General features: G+C 41.2%; 1 protein-coding gene across 1 annotated transcript in view; it reads right to left on the bottom strand.

The window, feature by feature from the left end:
• The window catches only part of LOC132893656 (ryanodine receptor 3), a 476,331-nt gene that overhangs the window by 370,422 nt on the left and 86,699 nt on the right, over positions 1-19,210 (bottom strand). Inside the window, exon 4 of the mRNA XM_060932802.1 lies at positions 8,328-8,429. Within this exon, the coding sequence (XP_060788785.1) occupies positions 8,328-8,429 (102 nt within the window). The remainder of the gene's footprint in view (positions 1-8,327; positions 8,430-19,210) is intronic.

Raw genomic sequence — 19,210 nt, 5'->3', positions numbered from 1 at the left:
CCTGGTTTTACAGTGGTGCTTGAAAGTTTGTGAACCATTCAGAATTTTCTATATTTCTGCATAAATATGACCGAAAACATCATCAGATTTTCACACAAGTCCTAAAAGTAGATAAAGAGAACCCAGTTAAACAAATGAGACAAAAATATTATACTTGGTCATTTATTTATTGAGGAAAATGATCCAATATTACATATCTGTGAGTGGCAAAAGTATGTGAACCTTTGCTTTCAGTATCTGGTGTGACCCCCTTGTGCAGCAATAACTGCAACTAAACGTTTCCCCTAACTGTTGATCAGTCCTGCACACCGGCTTGGAGGAATTTTAGCCCATTCCTCCGTACAGAACAGCTTCAACTCTGGGATGTTGGTGGGTTTCCTCACATGAACTGCTCGCTTCAGGTCCTTCCACAACATTTCGATTGGATTAAGGTCAGGACTTTGACTTGGCCATTCCAAAATGTTAACTTTATTCTTCTTTAACCATTCTTTGGTAGAAAGACTTGTGTGCTTAGGGTCGTTGTCTTGCTGCATGACTCACCTTCGCTTGAGATTCAGCTCATGGACAGATGTCCTGACATTTTCCTTTAGAATTCACTGGTATAATTCAGAATTCATTGTTCCATCAATGATGGCAAGCCGTCATGGCCCAGATGCAGCAAAACAGGCCCAAACCATGATACTACCACCACCATGTTTCACAGATGGGATAAGGTTCTTATGCTGGAATGCAGTGTTTTCCTTTCTCCAAACATAACGCTTCTCATTTAAACCCAAAAGTTCTATTTTGGTCTCATCCGTCCACAATACATTTTTCCAATAGCTTTCTGGCTTGCCCACGTGATCTTTAGCAAACTGCAGACGAGCAGCAATGTTCTTTTTGGAGAGCAGTGGCTTTCTCCTTGCAACCCTGCCATGCACACCATTGTTGTTCAGTGTTCTCCTGATGGTGGACTCATGAACATTAACATTAGCCAATGTGAGAGAGGCCTTCAGTTGCTTAGAAGTTACCATGGGGTCCTTTGTGACCTCGCTGACTATTACACGCAGGGCTCGACATTAGCACTTGCCCAATGGCCCGCCGGTGTTTTTTACGTCTTTCGGGCCAGTTCGGGCCACTAAATTTGGCCAAACAGTGGCCCGGGCAGGCCAGTACGTTTTTGATACAAATTAAATTTTATTACTCATATTTTACCCAGAATTGTGAAGAAATTGTTCGTAAAATGCACCTTTTCGATACGAGGTCCGCCGTCTTTGTTTATGTCACGCTCCGCTCCGCGGCAGGAGTGTGTCGTCTTCATGCATCGTCGGAGATGTTCGGCGCTGTTCGGAAGCGTCATTTTGGTCGAGCGCCAGATCGAGGAGAGAAGGGCTGAGTTTACCAAAGTCTCAGATGACCATCGGGACACACTTAGTGACACCATGGCAGCAGGATGTGCACGTATTCAGGGCTCGACATTAACGGTTGTCTGCTTGTCCGGGACAAATGATACTTTATGTCGGACAAGTTCATCGTCTCCGTTACTTGTCCGATCGCACAAGTGCCAAAATACGCCGATATTCGGGTTACATATCAAATTTATCAGTTTATTCACATGATTTCCGAAGCATCTCACTCGACATATTGTTTTGATGACTCCCCGGATGTTTCTATTAGGAAAGAGCGATGTGCGCATGCGCAATATTCCACTTGCGAAACCGGCCAATACCGCTTCGTGTATTTGAGCTGAAATGTTTATGATTGGTTTTAATCGTGTCATACATGTGGATTTGTTGAATATTCGTTGAGTATGTGGTAATTTCCAAATCTTTGAATTGTTGTCGATGGTGTTCGTTATATAGTCGAGCGTGTGTGGCGGGGTGTGCTGGGCTTGGAATGTGCGCCTGCATGCGTGTGGATTGACAGAGTGAGGTAGGAGTGGGGAAAGTTATCTAGGAAATACCAAGTTGTCAAATGGCTGCTAATTAGGTTATTAATTAGTATTAATTAACTAATTAGTAATGGGAGTTTAGGAATTTGAAACAGGGCTCTATAATTTAGATATAAATTATGGATTATTTGAAATTATATTTTTTGACCATTAAATACCATACAGGAGCTACACTGAATAATTAGACAACAACAATTAATCAGTGGAGGATATATATTCAAAATTAATAATTAAAAAATGAAAAAAAAAAAAAATATATATATATATATATATATATATATATATATATATATATATATATAATTTTAATTTTCTGGTTTTCAATTTCTCAAAATAAATTAATGATTGATGGAGTCCAATTGATGGAGCAGAACTCAAGGGTTGATAGATGAAGATGAATAGAAACTTTATTTGTATCCATTCATCTGTGAGTCAATAGAGGTGTGGAGGTTTTCATAACAAGATATATTATCTTGTCATTTGATAACTAGATTTCAGTGTATAATAATCAGTGATTTACAGTATTAATCAGTCAATTTTGTTATCAGTTGTTTTTATTTGTAGCATTGTTATTTGTTTCTCTTGTCCAAACTAGTGATATCTCAAGTCATAAATTTTATGATAATATTACTTTTTGTGGCGGCACGGTGGTGTAGTGGTTAGCGCTGTCGCCTCACAGCAAGAAGGTCCTGGGTTCGAGCCCCGGGGCCGGCGAGGGCCTTTCTGTGTGGAGTTTGCATGTTCTGTCCGTGTGGGTTTGCTCCGGTTTCCCCCGCAGTCCAAAGACATGCAGGTTAGGTTAACTGGTGACTCTAAAGTGACCGTAGGTGTGAATGGTTGTCTATGTGTCAGCCCTGTGATGACCTGGCGACTTGTCCAGGGTGTACCCTGCTTTTCGCCTGTAGTCAGCTGGGATAGGCTCCAGCTTGCCTGCGACCCTGTAGAAGGATAAAGCGGCTAGAGATGATGAGATTACTTTTTGTGATATTTGTTACTGAACTGCAGAGTACTGATCTGTGTATATATAATGGTTAGTGTTTCTGGATCTCATAGTATAGTTATTTTGTTCTTAATTTTATGTTCATAATTTCTATTCTATTGGGATATATTGCTTCTGAACTTCAGCATAATAATTGGTGAATTATGGTATCAATCAGTCTGTTTTACTATATTTTTGAACTTTTGCCTCAGTATATCAAGTACTGATTACTTTTGATTCATAGATATTATGCATATGTTGTGAATTCGGAAACAAATGCCATAAAGATTGGGTTACAAATAGTTTGTGGGTTTTTTTTTTTCTCAAATATTTCTTCGGACAAGTTGACTTCACATTCGGACAAGTAAATTTCCTTTCAACTTGCCCGACAGGACAAGCGGTTTCAAAAGTTAACGTAGAGCCCTGGCATTTTAGATGAGAGTGTGGAAGAGGAAAGCTATTGCACTAAACTATAAACCTTAAATTGACTTTATTGCTATTTCAGTGCAGTGCACATTTTCAGAAGCAAAAACATTTTATATATTTATTTCAATTTGATTTGACTGTTTTTGAGTCCATTGCTGGTAATTTGGACTGAGTTACTGTCTTTTGTCAGTATTGTTTTCAGGTACAAAATCAAAATATAAGGTGATAATCTTGAGAAGGCTCTTTTTAATTTTAGGGGGCGGTCATTATTTATGGGGGAGGGGGGCTATGAATTTATGGGGGGGTCATGAAAAAGTGACACTACTTTGTACGGAGATGAGGAGATTATTGCCTCCTACAATGATGTGGCTTGGGGATATTCTGCAAAAATTTTCAGCCTCACTGCGCTTGGCAACAACATGTACCCCTAAAGTCTACTTTTCTAGCCAAAAATCAATGACATAGTGTATTATAAACTGTATGAAATGTGGTGGCCTGAATGTGGGTACCGCGTGCATTCGGGCCACCACATTTTCCATTTGGGCCAGTAACTTTTCAATTCCACTGGCCCAATAGGCCACCAGTGGTAAATGCTTAATGTCTAGGCCTGACACGCCTTGCTCTTGGAGTGATCTCTGTTGGTCGACCACTCCTGGGGAGGGTAACAATGATCTTGAATTTCCTCCATTTGTACACAATCTGTCTGACTGTGGATTGGTGGAGTCCAAACTCTTTAGAGATGGTTTTGTAACCTTTTCCAGCCTGATGAGCATCAACAACGCTTTTTCTGAGGTCCTCAGAAATCTCCTTTGTTCGTGCCATGATACACTTCCAACATGTGTTGTGAAGATCAGACTTTGATAGATCCCTGTTCTTTAAATAAAACAGGGTGCCCACTCACACCTGATTGTCATCCCATTGATTGAAAACACCTGACTCTAATTTCACCTTCAAATTAACTGCTAATCCTAGAGGTTCACATACTTTTGCCACTCACAGATATGTAATATTGGATCATTTTCCTCAATAAATAAATAAATGACCAAGTATAATATTTTTGTCTCATTTGTTTAACTGGGTTCTCTTTATCTACTTTTAGGACTTGTGTGAAAATCTGATGATGTTTTAGGTCGTATTTATGCAGAAATCTAGAAAATTCTTAAGGGTTCACAGACTTTCATGCACCACTGGAAGCATTGCACTGCTGCCACAGAATTGGATAATTGAAGGGGTACAGGTGTTCCTTTTAAATTGCCCAGTGAGTATACATATCCAGTGTGACTATAATAAAAATAATATTTAAATAGTGTCATGGTCCTCAGTGCCCTAATGACTGGTAAAGCTTTAAAAAAAAAAAAAAAATTTTGGTCAAAACATCTTCTGAAGCCCCAGCAGTTACACCAAGAGTAAATGGAGCACATCTGAGTCTGTCAGTCCATTCAGAGTTCCTCTTTAAGAAAGCCTGCCTGAGATGGCTGATTGGAAAAAAAGGGTGAAACAAGGAAATATCACTGCCTACGTGATGTGGCTAAAGGTCATCAGCTTCCCAAGCACCACTGGGGTTTGCATTAACATATCATTAGAGAGACATCTCTCCAAAAATAGATTTTCAATTATTTTATTTTTTTAAAAAGAACCTACTTGAAGATATTATAGATGTTGTTGCCAGATTTGAGGTGTTATGAAAACTGAGAATATCTGCCAAACATAAATTTCGAATTTATTCATCTGCATTGAACAGTTATGCAAAAATTAAATCAACTTTCACTCTGCCATGTGTTATTGTGTTGTTCCATCTCACTAAACAGGTTGGAACTGACAAGGATTGAAGATGTAGGGAAAAATAAAACCAGACATTTTCATTTTAAGCTGATTTGTTAAAAAAAAAATTTGCTTTGTAAAGACTGGCCTTGTTTTTGCCCTTCTTTCACAGGAGCTGCAGAGTATGAGCCATTATCACTAATGCGCACTTCAGCGAAAAACAAACAGAAAATCATGGATTCCGTAGCTTTAATTAACACACACTAAGACAGTCGAGGAACCCATTAAGTCCCATAAAATGGTTAATAAAAGGGCACTTCTGGAAGAATCCCTATCAGTATATCTTGAGTATATAAAAATCGCTTATGGTAATGAAGCACAAAGAACAACTCCATCCCCTTTTGAGGTTATTTGTTACTCTTTTTTCATTTGCTTCAATATTAATATGCAACGATTACAACACCGATGTTATATTCATGCACAATAACTAAGTGTAGAGTATAGCGGATCAGGACACTGTCAGTAATCCCGGTGTGAAAGAGCAGACTACAAACACTCAGGACTACAACTCCCATGATGCACAGCGCCCTCTGTCGCAAGCCTACTGAACTACATGCATTTCCTTAATCACCGCTTCTGCTTTTTAAAGTGCATATCCTGGACCAATTTCAGGGTTTTTTTATATGAAAGTATGTCCCTTTCCACACTCATCCAGAAGGGTAATTTTGCACAAGGCCATCTGTCTACAGCAGAAAAAAATAAAATAACAAAACACATCTGGAAAAATCCCAAGGGAGTCTGGAGCCAGATTTGTGACATCACCTGCGGAAGCGTCAGCAGGCTACGAGAGCTTGCACGGTTTCAGTGCACAGTCTGTGTAGACCAAGTTTAGCAGCTAGTGATTTTGCATTGAAATATGGAATTGTCACCTGAGCGCAATGTTACTTCACCTTTGGATGAAGAATATAATGAGATGTCAGAATTATTTCTTACCCTGGCAACAGTCAACTTGTGAATTGCCGATTTTCTTGGTCTTTTTCTTGGCTCTGCTTTGGTCCTCGGCTTCCAGGTGCCTCGCATGAAGCGCTCCCATTTCTCTCTCATTGTCCGGTCTTTTGGAAAATGATGAGTACTAATCCCATCAAGATTGGTGTTGCTACACCCTCCTACAATACATCTGTTAACCATTTTAATAAGTACGCGATAACGTTGAAGAAATTTGCAGAAAACCACCAGGTCGTTTTCTCATAAACAAACCAGCGCTGACATAGGATTCAGAAAGAGGCGTCCCGCACATGACGTCACGAAAATCAATGTTTCCCGGGAAATCCAAATGGCAAGTTTTTTCAGAGGCGGACCAATTCGCCTCAAATGGCCTGATTTCAACTGAATTTTTCTGGTATTGCGCAAGGTAAAAAAACTGCACAAAATGCAAAATGTGACAGATATTTGACCAAAGTTTAATATAAAATAGGAGAATTACATTGATCTTGCTCCTGAATTTACCCGTGATATGCACTTTAAGCCGCTCATTCACACCACTCCAGTGCGAAGTATTGTCCTGCCATTTCAGTACATACCGAGCCTTGTATTTTTTCTGACTGTCTCTAGCGTTTCCTGACCTTTTGCTATTTCCTCTCCGTTTTCACTCTTTGTCTTTTCCACGTCACGTTGCCCACCGATCGCCTGACCCTTGCTAGTTTACCGACACCGATTTCAGTCACACGTTTTGGCTTTGCCGACAGTCTGCTGATCTGCTCCCTCCATGCCTACATCAGTAAGTGCCTGCACTCTCGCAGACACAGCTGAAAATTTTTAATCATAAAATATTAGCTAGTACATACCATGAAGCTAAACCCAATATATGCTGTTAATTGAAAATGTCAGGCCAAAGCAAAAATTTAGCCCTGACAGAGGAACATTAGCTCTACAGGGTTGTATTACAATCAGGGTACAAAGTTTGTGTCACAGGGGTCCAAAATTCAAATTGATTCAAACTGGTTTTCAAAAAAAACTATCAAATCTGCACTTTTGGAAATTAATACACATATGAACATAGGCATGTGTAATAGTTTGTATTATAACAAGATTAAGTGTAGCTTTAAGCAGGGCTGGGAGAAACAAATGAAGTGATTCTCGGAGAGGACATTTATTTTTTTTTTTTGACAATTCAGAATCCACTACTTCCAATCCAGACTAGCAGGATTGACTTAAGTGCCCTTGAGCAAGGCACCTAACCCCCAACCGCTCCGGCAAGAGTGGTGGCGTACCTTGTGTCTGATTAGCCAAAGAAAAACTGATGATGTGATCATCAGTTCGGGCATTGAACCCGACCAACTGACTTCCATAGTGCTTTTAAATATAAGGCTGTAAGCTTTGTGTTAGTTGTCTCTAATATTTATGTCCCAATATCTTGACCACATTTTAGGATGAAAATAATCATTTTAGATATGTTATTTTATATTGAAAAATTAGCTGTCTCGGAGAGGACTTTTTTTTGACACAATTACATACTAATTTGATCAAAATAGTCTGAAAACTTACTGGCATTCAACATTAAAACTTAACTCTGTTTCCAATGATATGGAACCAAATATTTGTTTTATGGTATAAAGAATGATTTAAGTGCATCCCTTTTGGAGCTACCTGTGGTCAAAAAAGCACTTTTTCTAAATGACATGAGTAATTTTGCTAAATATGACATATATTGCCATATATTCACCAAAAATAACGTTATCACCAATTTTTTTTTGCACGGTAAATAGAGCTATCACAGGGCTACAATAAACAACCAAGTTTATTTAGTCAAGCCTTTTGATATTGAAGATAATAAGTGTTAAATGTGATTTTTAGCTTGCGTACCCTGATTGTAAAACAACCCTACATGGTTCTGTCACAGCTGTTGTGGATTTAAACAACATTGAACGTAGACGTTTGTGTCCAAAAACATGTTGATATAAACATCAGTGAAACGCTAACAAATGGGACAAGACTTATAATGTTGAAGTCAGGAAAATACCAACATATTAGCGTTAATCAAATAGAAATATGAAATAATTGGAATTGGCTACCAAGAAAAATAAATAAATAATTGAAACCAGAGTAACCTTACAAATTCCATAGGTTTATAAAATAGTGTTTAGTTTTAATGAAACTATAGATCATTATGAAAACTCTAATAGACAGATAGAAACATATAGCAGTGCAAAATAATGGATGTTGTGTCCTCACTTCATTATTTTCCCCGGTTTTGGCCAGCATCTCCTGCAGTGCCCGGACAGACAGGGACTGCTCCAACACAAAGTTACAGATGCACAGATCTGGAGGGACATACTGAGAGAGAGAGAGAGAGAGAGAGAGAGAGAGAGAGAGAGAGCAGTTAGTCACTGCTTCTTTAAAGATCAAAAAGTATCCATCAGGAAGCATTTCCAAAAAAAAAGTGCAGCTATTAGGATAATGTTTAATAAGTACAAACAAGAGGAAGCACCAGTGCACTTTGGAAACCATCAAAAATAATGGCAAGAAATTATGGAAAGTGCTGTAATTGACTACAAAAGCACATATACACACACACACACACACACATAAATATAATGTTTCGCTGAACAATAACCCAGATTCAGTAAGAAGAATCAAACAAATGTGTTACATGCTGACGTGGGATTCAGGGCACAAGTGTGTCAAATGTGTTTTATTGGACGTAACCCAGATATCACAGTCAGTATCCGAAGCATTGGTCAAAACACACAAGCAGGCAGGCTTAACACGGGATAATCCATAATCAACACACAAACAACAGGTGAGTGTCAGAACTGGGTGGTCTTGGAGAACCCTCTGTCCTGCATATTTTGTCCCATCTCTAACACACCCACTTCAGGTCCGGAAGGAGTGTTAATTAGCTGATAAAACTGGGTGTGTTGGGAGCACACTGTCAGAAATAGGGGTCCAGTAGGAGCCCATTTCTGTCCCTCAAGGTACAATGTACACTCGTACCCCCTAGGGCTCAATATTGGACCTCAGGGTAACTATTACCGCTTTTCCACTACCAACGCGGCTGAGTTGGGCTGAGCCGTGCCGTGTTGAGTTGGGCTGAGTCGAGCTGAGTGGGGCTGTTGGAGTTGCATTTCAACTACAACCGCGCTGAACCGTGCTGGCTGGAAGTGGGTGGACACATTGGGTGGAGTTAGCGAAAGTGGGTGGACGTCACGTGATGTCGTTAGGCGGCGCAAACAGTGACATCAGTGACCTTTTAAGCGGTAGTCTCACGACCCGGATAGTAAACAATAAACATGGAGGACATAGAGTCGTTAGTGTTGCTGGTCTTGGTGCTGTGGCTTGTTGTCACCGACAACGCCAGCAGATACTGGCAAGAGCGTATAGATGAGGCGAGGCGCATAAGGCTTCAGAAATTCTTGTAATTTGTAATTATTCTTCTTCCGGGTTTACGGTGTTTACAGATCCCAGCGTGCTCGCGGGGTGTGTGTGGGCGTGTGAGGACACTCCTCCTCACCAATCAGTGCACAGGGGAGTGTCTCCTCACGCCCCTAGCCCCACTCGGCTCGGTTTGGCTCGCTTCAGCCCCACTCCAAAACCGTGCGAGTTTTGGGTGCTAAGCAGGGCTGAAGCGAGCTGAGTCACGCCGCTCTGAGGTAGTCGAAACGCGAGCCGTGTCGGGCTGAAGTGAGCTGAAGCGAGCTGAAGTGAGCTGAAAAAGGGTAGTGGAAAAGGGCCATATGTGTACCTCTGTAGGGCCAAAAAGGTACTTGTGTTTCCAAGCAGTATATAAACAGGACAAATAAGTACCTTAGAGGGTCCTGCCCCAGTGACAAGTCACTGTACTCCTGAAGGTACAATAAAGTACTTTATTTTCTCAGAGTGCACGGAAAGTATCCAAAAGAAAAAAAAAAGTGAGGTACAACCCCAATTCCAAAAAAATTGGGACGCTGTGTAAACTGTAAATAAAAACAGAATGCAACGATTGACAAATCATGGAAACCCTATATTTCATTGAAAATAGTTCAAAGACAACATATCAAATGTTGAAACTGAGAAAACGTATTGTTTTTTGAAAAATATATGCTCATTTTGAATTTAGTGCCAGCAACAAATTTCAAAAAAGTTGGGACAGGGGCATGTTTACCACTGTGTCGCATGACCTCGAATTTTAACAACACTCTGTAAACATTTGGGAACTGAGGAGACCAATTGCTGCAGTTTTGAAAGAAAATTGTTGTCCCATTCTTCCCTGATATACAAGTTCAGTTGCTCAATAGTTGGGGGTCTCCTTTGTTCTATTCTGCGCTTCATAATGCACCAAGTCTTTTCAATGGGAGACAGGTCTGGACTGCAGGCAGGCCAGTTTAGCACCCGGACTCTTTTACTACGGAGCCATGCAGTTTTATTATGTGCAGAAAGCGGTTTGGCATTGTCTTGCTGAAAGAAGGAAGGCCTTCCCTGAAAAAGATTTTGTCTTGATGGCAGCATGTTGCACTGGAATGTGTATATATCATTCAGCATTAATGATGCCTTCCCAGATGTACAAGCTACCCATGTCATGTGCACTAATGCACCCTCATACCATCACAGATGCTGGCTTTTGAACTGTGCACTGATAACAAGCTGGATGGTCCCTCTCCTCTTTAGCCTGGAGGACGTGGTGTCCATGATTTCTAAAAAGAATTTCTACTTTTGATTCGTAAGACCTCGGGACAATTTTCCACTTTGCCTCAGTTCATTGTAAAAGAGTTCGGGCCCAGAGCAGGTGGCGGTGTTTCTGGATATTGTTTATATCTGGTTGTAATTTGCATTTGTGGATGCAGTAATGAGCTGTTTTCACAGACGATGGTTTTCTGAAGTGTTCCTGAGCCCATACAGTGATTTCCGCTACAGACACTGTTATTCTGAAATTGTTGCACTGTTTGCCCACGCAGTCTTTCACAGAGCGGTGAACCCCTCCCCATCTTTACTTCTGATCAGACTCCGCCTCTCTGTGATACTCTTTTTATACCCAATCATGTTACTGACCTGTTGTCAATTAACCTAATTAGTATTTTTTTTAGCATTACACAACTTTTTCAGTCTTTTGTTGCCCCGTCCCGACTTTTTTGAAATGTGTTGCTGACATCAAATTCCAAATGAGAATATATTTTTCAAAAAACAATAAAATCTCTCAGTTTCAACATTTGATATGTCGTCTTTGTACTATTTTCAATGAAATATAGGGTTTCCATGATTTACAAAATATCGCATTCTGTTTTTATTTACAGTTTACACAGCATCCCAACTTTTTTGGAATTGGGCTTCTATACCACTAAGCAGGACTGCAGGGTTACCAAGCTAACCTTATCTAAAACTCTAGCTTATCCATACCACAAAGGTGGCTATCTTTTCAACTGGATACATCACTATGGCAGCTGACTCTACATGGTTAGCGTGCTCCAGGGCAGGGTACAGTAAAGATAACCACATCGAGTGTGTAGAAAGTCCTCCTTTTGTCCAATCAGAGAGCTAGGACTTACAGTTATGTCACTTTTCAGGTGGAGCCTGCTGTTCATATTGTGAAAGGATCTCTATGGTGTAGAATTTTCAGGATGAGATAGAAATAGTGAATGTTTTCCAATTCTTACAGGGTTGATATACATTTTTATAAGTTTTTAAAAAATATATTAAATAGCAGGTTTAACAGAATATTGTCATTAACCTGTTGTGTTTTATAATGCAGTTTCTGTAAAGCTGTTTTTATGACAATGTTCATTGTTAAAAAAAAATATCCATCCATCCATTATCTGTAGCCGCTTATCAGGGTTGCAGGCAAGCTGGAGCCTATCCCAGTTGACTATGGGCGAGAGGCGGGGTACACCCTGGACAAGTTGCCAGGTCATCACAGGGCTGACACAGACAACCATTCACAATCACAACTACGGTCAATTTAGAGCCACCAATTAGCCTAACCTGCATGTCTTTGGACTGTGGGGGAAACCGGAGCACCCGGAGAAAACCCACACAGACACGGGGAGAACATGCAAACTCCACACAGAAAGGCCCTCGCCGGCCACGGGGCTCGAACCCAGAACTTTCCTGCTGTGAGGCGACAGTGCTAACCACTACACCACCGTGCCGCCTAAAAGAATTATACAAATAAAATTACATTGAAACAAACTGAATTATTAGGATTTCCCAGAGTAATCACTGTATTAAACTACATACACAACACTGTTAGAGCATTCCTGTGGGTGCATGAATTGACACTGAAAGGAAGTCCGTGCACAGTATCAGTGTTCGGATAAAAGGGTCTCAATTTATGCATTTCCTGAAACATCCAGTCGTAACAAAGTGAGCTTTAACAGAACACAATGGCAAAACACCTTTTTCCTCTGTTGCCTGACCTGTGATCAGTCTCTGACTACTGAGCATTAAGACAAAATTACTCGAGTCAGATCATGACTCATATTCTGAGGGATTCGACACTACATCACTTCTTCGAGCTTGCTCTGAATGCTGACGACCTTACTAAATGGTGCTGCTTTAAAAATATTTTCTTACAATGCTCCTGTGCATTGTGAATTGCAGATCAGTTTAATCAGCTGTTTGGAGACAGGGTACAACTGCAACAAGTACCTGATGACATGAGAACTTTTTAAAGAAATTTATTATCTATTTACAGAGAACTTAATACGAGTTCAGAATAGAAATGACCTTTGGGATTCTCAAGTCACACTTCAATTGTTTCAGACTCTGAAGTGGAGACCCAGCCAAAACATGCAGCATATACAGTACAGTATAACCAAGATTAGGAAAGAGAGACTGATTTGGCGCATCCTGTCACCGTGAATGCCATAACCAAGTGGCTGACATAGTGTACAGAAACATCTGTGCCGAGTATGGACTGGAAGGCCCAAGGTCAAAGTAGGACGCACCTCCAAAGGTGGTTGAAAATAACCAAGCTAAGATCCTGTGGGACTTCCAGATACAGACAGACAAACTGGTAATGGCTAACCAACCAGACATGGTAGTGGTGGACAAATGGGAGAACAAGGCTGTGGTGATGGATGTGGCAATACCAAGTGACAATAACATCAGGAAAAAGAAACTTAAGAAGCTTGAGAAGTCTCAAGGACTAAAAGAAGAGCTAGAAAAGATGTGGAAGATGAAGACAACAGTGGTCCCCGTGGTGATAGGAGCCTTCAGTGCAGTGACCCCCAAACTGGGAGAGTGGCTCCAACAGATCCCAGGAACAACATTCGAGATATCTGTCCAGAAAAGTGCAGTCCTAGGAACAGCTAAGATACTGCGCACAACCCTCAAACTCCCAGGCCTCTGGTAGAGGACCCGAGCTTGAGGGGAAAAATATCACTCAAAGGAGAGGCGAGTGGGGAATTTATACAGTATATATATATATATATATATATATATATATATATATATATATATATATGGGTCCGTCTCGGAAACTGGTCTCTCATTTGGACATTATGGTCAAAAAATAAATAAATGTTCTAATTTTACTATTTTTTTTGCATTTACCTAACACTCAATGTTTCTTTTGTCATGTTTAATAAGAATAAAGATAGTATCTTGCTTTATCTGGCCTCCACTGTGGAATTTTTTTTTATTACAATTCAAATGCTTTTGTAAAATTGATTTACATATAAAATAACTACATCATGAAGAATTAAAGCCCCTCCTTCACAGGTGAGTGAAAATATTGAATAAATTTCCTCTTTTTGATTGCTTGGGTTAAAAATGCCAAGTTATGATGACTGAAATGATTATTCACTTAAATATGAATAATAGGGGGGCGGCACGGTGGTGTAGTGGTTAGCGCTGTCGCCTCACAGCAAGAAGGTCCTGGGTTCGAGCCCCGGGGCCGGCGAGGGCCTTTCTGTGTGGAGTTTGCATGTTCTCCCCGTGTCTGCGTGGGTTTCCTCCGGGTGCTCCGGTTTCCCCCACAGTCCAAAGACATGCAGGTTAGGTTAACTGGTGACTCTAAATTGACCGTAGGTGTGAATGTGAGTGTGAATGGTTGTCTCTGTCTCTGTGTCAGCCCTGTGATGACCTGGCGACTTGTCCAGGGTGTACCCTGCCTTTCGCCCATAGTCAGCTGGGATAGGCTCCAGCTTGCCTGCGACCCTGTAGAAGGATAAAGCGGCTAGAGATAATGAGATGAGATGAGATGAGATGAATAATAGGATACATTTTGGGTATTTGATATGGCGAAATAGGACAATAGGACACAATGGAAAAATCAATAACACACCGGAAAGATGAGAATAACGGCGGTGGTAAAAGAACAGCGACTGTACTGGCTGAAGGTCACACGGGTCTCTGCTGCGGCGCGCGAGCATCGGGACATCACTACCGCACCGGACGGAGTGCGAGGCGGGGGCGGGGCAAAATGACTGGCCGTAGATTCTATCAAAAGTTCGATCTACAGTGGGGCAAAAAAGTATTTAGTCAGCCACCAATTGTGCAAGTTCTCCCACTTAAAAAGATCAGAGAGGCCTGTAATTTTCATCATAGGTACACTTCAACTATGAGAGACAGAATGGGGGGAAAGAATCCAGGAAACCACATTGTAGGATTTTTAATGAATTAATTGGTAAATTCCTCGGTAAAATAAGTATTTGGTCACCTACAAACAAGCAAGATTTCTGGCTCTCACAGACCTGTAACTTCTTTAAGAGGCTCCTCTGTCTTCCACTCGTTACCTGTATTAATGGCACCTGTTTGAACTCGTTATCAGTATAAAAGACACCTGTCCACAACCTCAAACAGTCACACTCCAAACTCCACTATGGCCAAGACCAAAGAGCTGTCAAAGGACACCAGAAACAAAAACTGTAGACCTGCGCCAGGCTGGGAAGACTGAATCTGCAATAGGTAAGCAGCTTGGTGTGAAGAATTCAACTGTAGGAACAATTATTAGAAAATGGAAGACATGCAAGACCACTGATAATCTCCCTCGATCTGGGGCTCCACGCAAGATCTCACCCCATGGGGTCAAAATGATCACAAGAACGGTGAGCAAAAATCCCAGAACCACACGGGGGGACCTAGTGAATGACCTGCAGAGAGCTGGGACCAAAGTAACAAAGGCTACCATCAGTAACACACTACGCCACCAGGGACTCAAATCCTGCAGTGCCAGACGTGTCCCCAGTACATGTCAGTACATGTCCAGGCCCGTCTGAAGTTTGCTAGAGAGCATTTGGATGATCCAGAAGAGGATTGGGAGAATGTCATATGGTCAGATGAAACCAAAATAGAACCTTTTGGTAAAAACTCAACTTGTCGTGTTTGGAGGAGAAAGAATGCTGAGTTGCATCCAAAGAACACCATACCTACTGTGAAGCATGGGGATGGAAACATCATGCTTTGGGGCTGTTTTTCTGCAAAGGGACCAGGACGACTGATCCATGTAAAGGAAAGAATGAATGGGGCCATGTATCGTGAGATTTTGAGTGAAAACCGCCTTCCATCAGCAAGGGCATTGAAGATGAAACGTGGCTGGGTCTTTCAGCATAACAATGATCCCAAACACACCGCCCGGGCAACGAAGGAGTGGCTTCGTAAGAAGCATTTCAAGGTCCTGGAGTGGCCTAGCCAGTCTCCAGATCTCAACCCCATAGAAAATCTTTGGAGGGAGTTGAAAGTCCGTGTTGCCCAGCGACAGCCCCAAAACATCACTGCTCTAGAGGAGATCTACATGGAGGAATGGGCCAAAATACCAGCAACAGTGTGTGAAAACCTTGTGAAGACTTACAGAAAACATTTGACCTCTGTCATTGCCAACAAAGGGTATATAATAAAGTATTGAGATGAACTTTTGTTATTGACCAAATACTTATTTTCCACCATAATTTGCAAATAAATTATTTAAAAATCAGACAATGTGATTTTCTGGATTTTTTTTTCCCATTTTGTCTCTCATAGTTGAAGTGTACCTATGATGAAAATTGCAGGCCTCTCTCATCTTTTTAAGTGGGAGAACTTGCACAATTGGTGACTGACTAAATACTTTTTTGCCCCACTGTAAATTGACCATGGTTGCAAAATATTGGCCAAAAATATGCAAACACTACGAAATATGAAAGTAAGATGAAAAAGAAACATTCCTTATACTGCAAGACTAAAACAAAATAAATCTGTCAAAACTCACCTTTTCAGTGATAACGTCCGAACAGATCACTCGCGTAACAGAAAGACCGCAAATGGAAGCACGATCAACTTCTAACTGTTGGAGTGGAAAATTCCATTCTACACATGCAAATTGTTAAAGGTCCCATGGCATGAAATTTTCACTTTCTGAGGTTTTTTAACGTTAAAATGAATTCCTCTGACCTTCTTAAGTCACCCCAGTGGCTAGAAATGTCATAATGTGTAAACCAAACTATGCCCACCCTTTGTCAACATTTGAGAATGGCGCGTCAAAATGGCGCGTTGATAGGCTCTTCCCTTTACTACGTCAGCAAGGGAGATGATCCCCATGCCCCCACTCTGGATTCCCACCCACTGTATGGATTGCCCGCCCAGCTCAAAAGTTGCCACCATAGATACGTCACTTCAATTTTGTAGTGAGGAGACCATAGAGGACACAACAACATGGCACCACCTAAGCAAGCGAAACATGGAAATTGCACTGTACAACACAGAAAGGAGTCTGTTTTTACTGCCGACGGGAGAGCCCCTGAAGACGCAGTGGCTTAATTTTATTTACTTCAATAATACGCCGTCGAGTCTACCTAAGACGGTGTATGTTTGTTGGAAGCATTTTCCTGATGAATGTTTCCACAGCTTGGGACAGTACAGGGCAGGTTTTGCACATCAACTGTCACTGAAGCCTGGGTCCGTACCAAGCATCCCTGCCGCATCAGCCACAAACACCGAACAAGTAAGTGTATAACTGTTAAGTCGTTTTGCCGTGTTTTAAAATCGATGCGTTAGCCTTGCAATGGCTACATTAGCTGTGCAGCTAACCGCTTCCTGCAGTTAGCCAGGTACTCTGCGCTACAAAACCAAAAAGCATGCAGCATGCTCTGTTAAACTGAGTTTAGTCTGGAAATTGACTAACTTATGAGCTTATGTTTGACTATTGCTCCGCAATGCATGTCTTCTGTTGGATAAGCGATATGTTGCTGTAGTTGCTGCTTCTATCCTCTTTGGTTATGGAGTGCGTGTTCAAGCCCAGGGTATTATACGTTCGTAAACTACCACTCCGAACACTCTCACTCTCTGTTCTCTGTGTCACGTTGAGTTTACGAAAGGAGTCCGAGGGAGAACGGGGTTTTGTCTTAGCAGCGTGGCTACAGGCGCTGATAGCAGCGAGTATGTGTGTGCACGCAAACACTATACTACTATGCCCGCAGCTTGGGCAAGCCCCTCCCCCCATGGCCCGCCCCCACCCTCTACCCTTCCCCGCCTCCTGCTTCTCATTAGCAAAACAATGCACTGGGAAAAGGGCTGAAATGGGGCTTTCTCCCAGGAGGCTATATCTACGTGCCGAGAGTTCATTTCGAGAAAGGCTGCGGATATAACATCCAGAAACCTCCATGAGCCCGTTTAAAGCATTAACAAACCACCATGCTATGGGTCCTTTAATGTGTGTCCTTCCCCGCACACAAATAACACGCTACGGTAAAAAATAGACGACAAATCATTTTATAGCTCAGAAATTCATACAAGACCAGCTACCATTGTAACATATTCTGTAAAAAACATATTCTATACCTAACTTTCAGCTTTCGTTTTAAAAAACAAAATCGCAGATTTATAACTAAATTTTTATATGGCGTAGTGATTTTAAGTTACTACTTTTGGTGAGGTAGTGACCTTGACTCTGAGGCTTTCCGTTTAGATCAAAACACACGATCGTATTGGTTTTGGGTATGCAGAAAATGGAGTTACAATGGTGATCAAATATTTTGCATGATGTTTTATTACGGTTATGATTATTCTGTGAGCACACCAATTCTTAGGTGTATAAAGTTCTCATCTCATTATCTCTAGCCGCTTTATCCTGTCCTACAGGGTCGCAGGCAAGCTGGAGCCTATCCCAGCTGACTATGGGCGAAAGGCGGGGTACACCCTGGACAAGTCGCCAGGTCATCACAGGGCTGACACATAGACACAGACAACCATTCACACTCACATTCACACCTACGGTCAATTTAGAGTCACCAGTTAGCCTAACCTGCATGTCTTTGGACTGTGGGGAAAACCGGAGCACCCGGAGGAAACCCACGCGGACACGGGGAGAACATGCAAACTCTGTGTATAAAATTACAACTTAAAATACAATTAGTAATACAGTGGTGCTTGAAAGTTTGTGAACCCTTTAGAATTTTCTATATTTCTGCATAAATATGACTTAAAATATCATCAGATTTTCACACAAGTCCTAAAAGTAGATAAAGAGAACCCAGTTAAACAAATGAGACAAAAATATTATACTTGGCCATTTATTTATTGAGGTAAATGATCTGATATTACATATCTGTGACTGGCAAAAGTATGTGAACCTTTGCTTTCAGTATCTGCTATAACCCCCTTGTGCAGCAATGACTGCAACTAAACGTTTCCGGTAACTGTTGATCAGTTCTGCAGACTGGCTTGTAGGAATTTTAGCCCATTCCTCCATACAGAACAGCTTCAGCTCTGGGATGTTGGTGGGTTTCCTCACATGAACTGCTCGCTTCAGGTCCTTCTACAACATTTTGATTAGATTAAGGTCAGGACTTTGATTTGGCCATTCCAAAACATAAACTTTATTCTTCTTTAAACATTCTTTGGTAGAATGACTTGTGTGCTTAGGGTTGTTGTCTTGTTGCATGACCCACCTTGTCTTGAGATTCAGTTCATGGACAGATGTCCTGACATTTTCCTTCAGAATTCGCTGGTATAATTCAGAACTCATTGTTCCATCAATGATTGCAGGCCATCCTGGCCCAGATGCAGCAAAACAGACCCAAACCATGATACTACCACCACCATGTTTCACAGATGGGATAAGGTTCTTATGCTGGAATGCAGTGTTTTCCTTTCTCCAAACATAACGCTTCTCATTTAAACCAAGAAGTTCTATTTTGGTCTCATCCATCCACAAAACATTTTTCCAA

The sequence above is a fragment of the Neoarius graeffei genome, chromosome 11 (genome assembly GCF_027579695.1).
Source record: "Neoarius graeffei isolate fNeoGra1 chromosome 11, fNeoGra1.pri, whole genome shotgun sequence".
In the NCBI taxonomy this organism is placed as follows: domain Eukaryota; kingdom Metazoa; phylum Chordata; class Actinopteri; order Siluriformes; family Ariidae; genus Neoarius; species Neoarius graeffei.
This window is presented reverse-complemented; position numbering and strand designations above follow the sequence as displayed.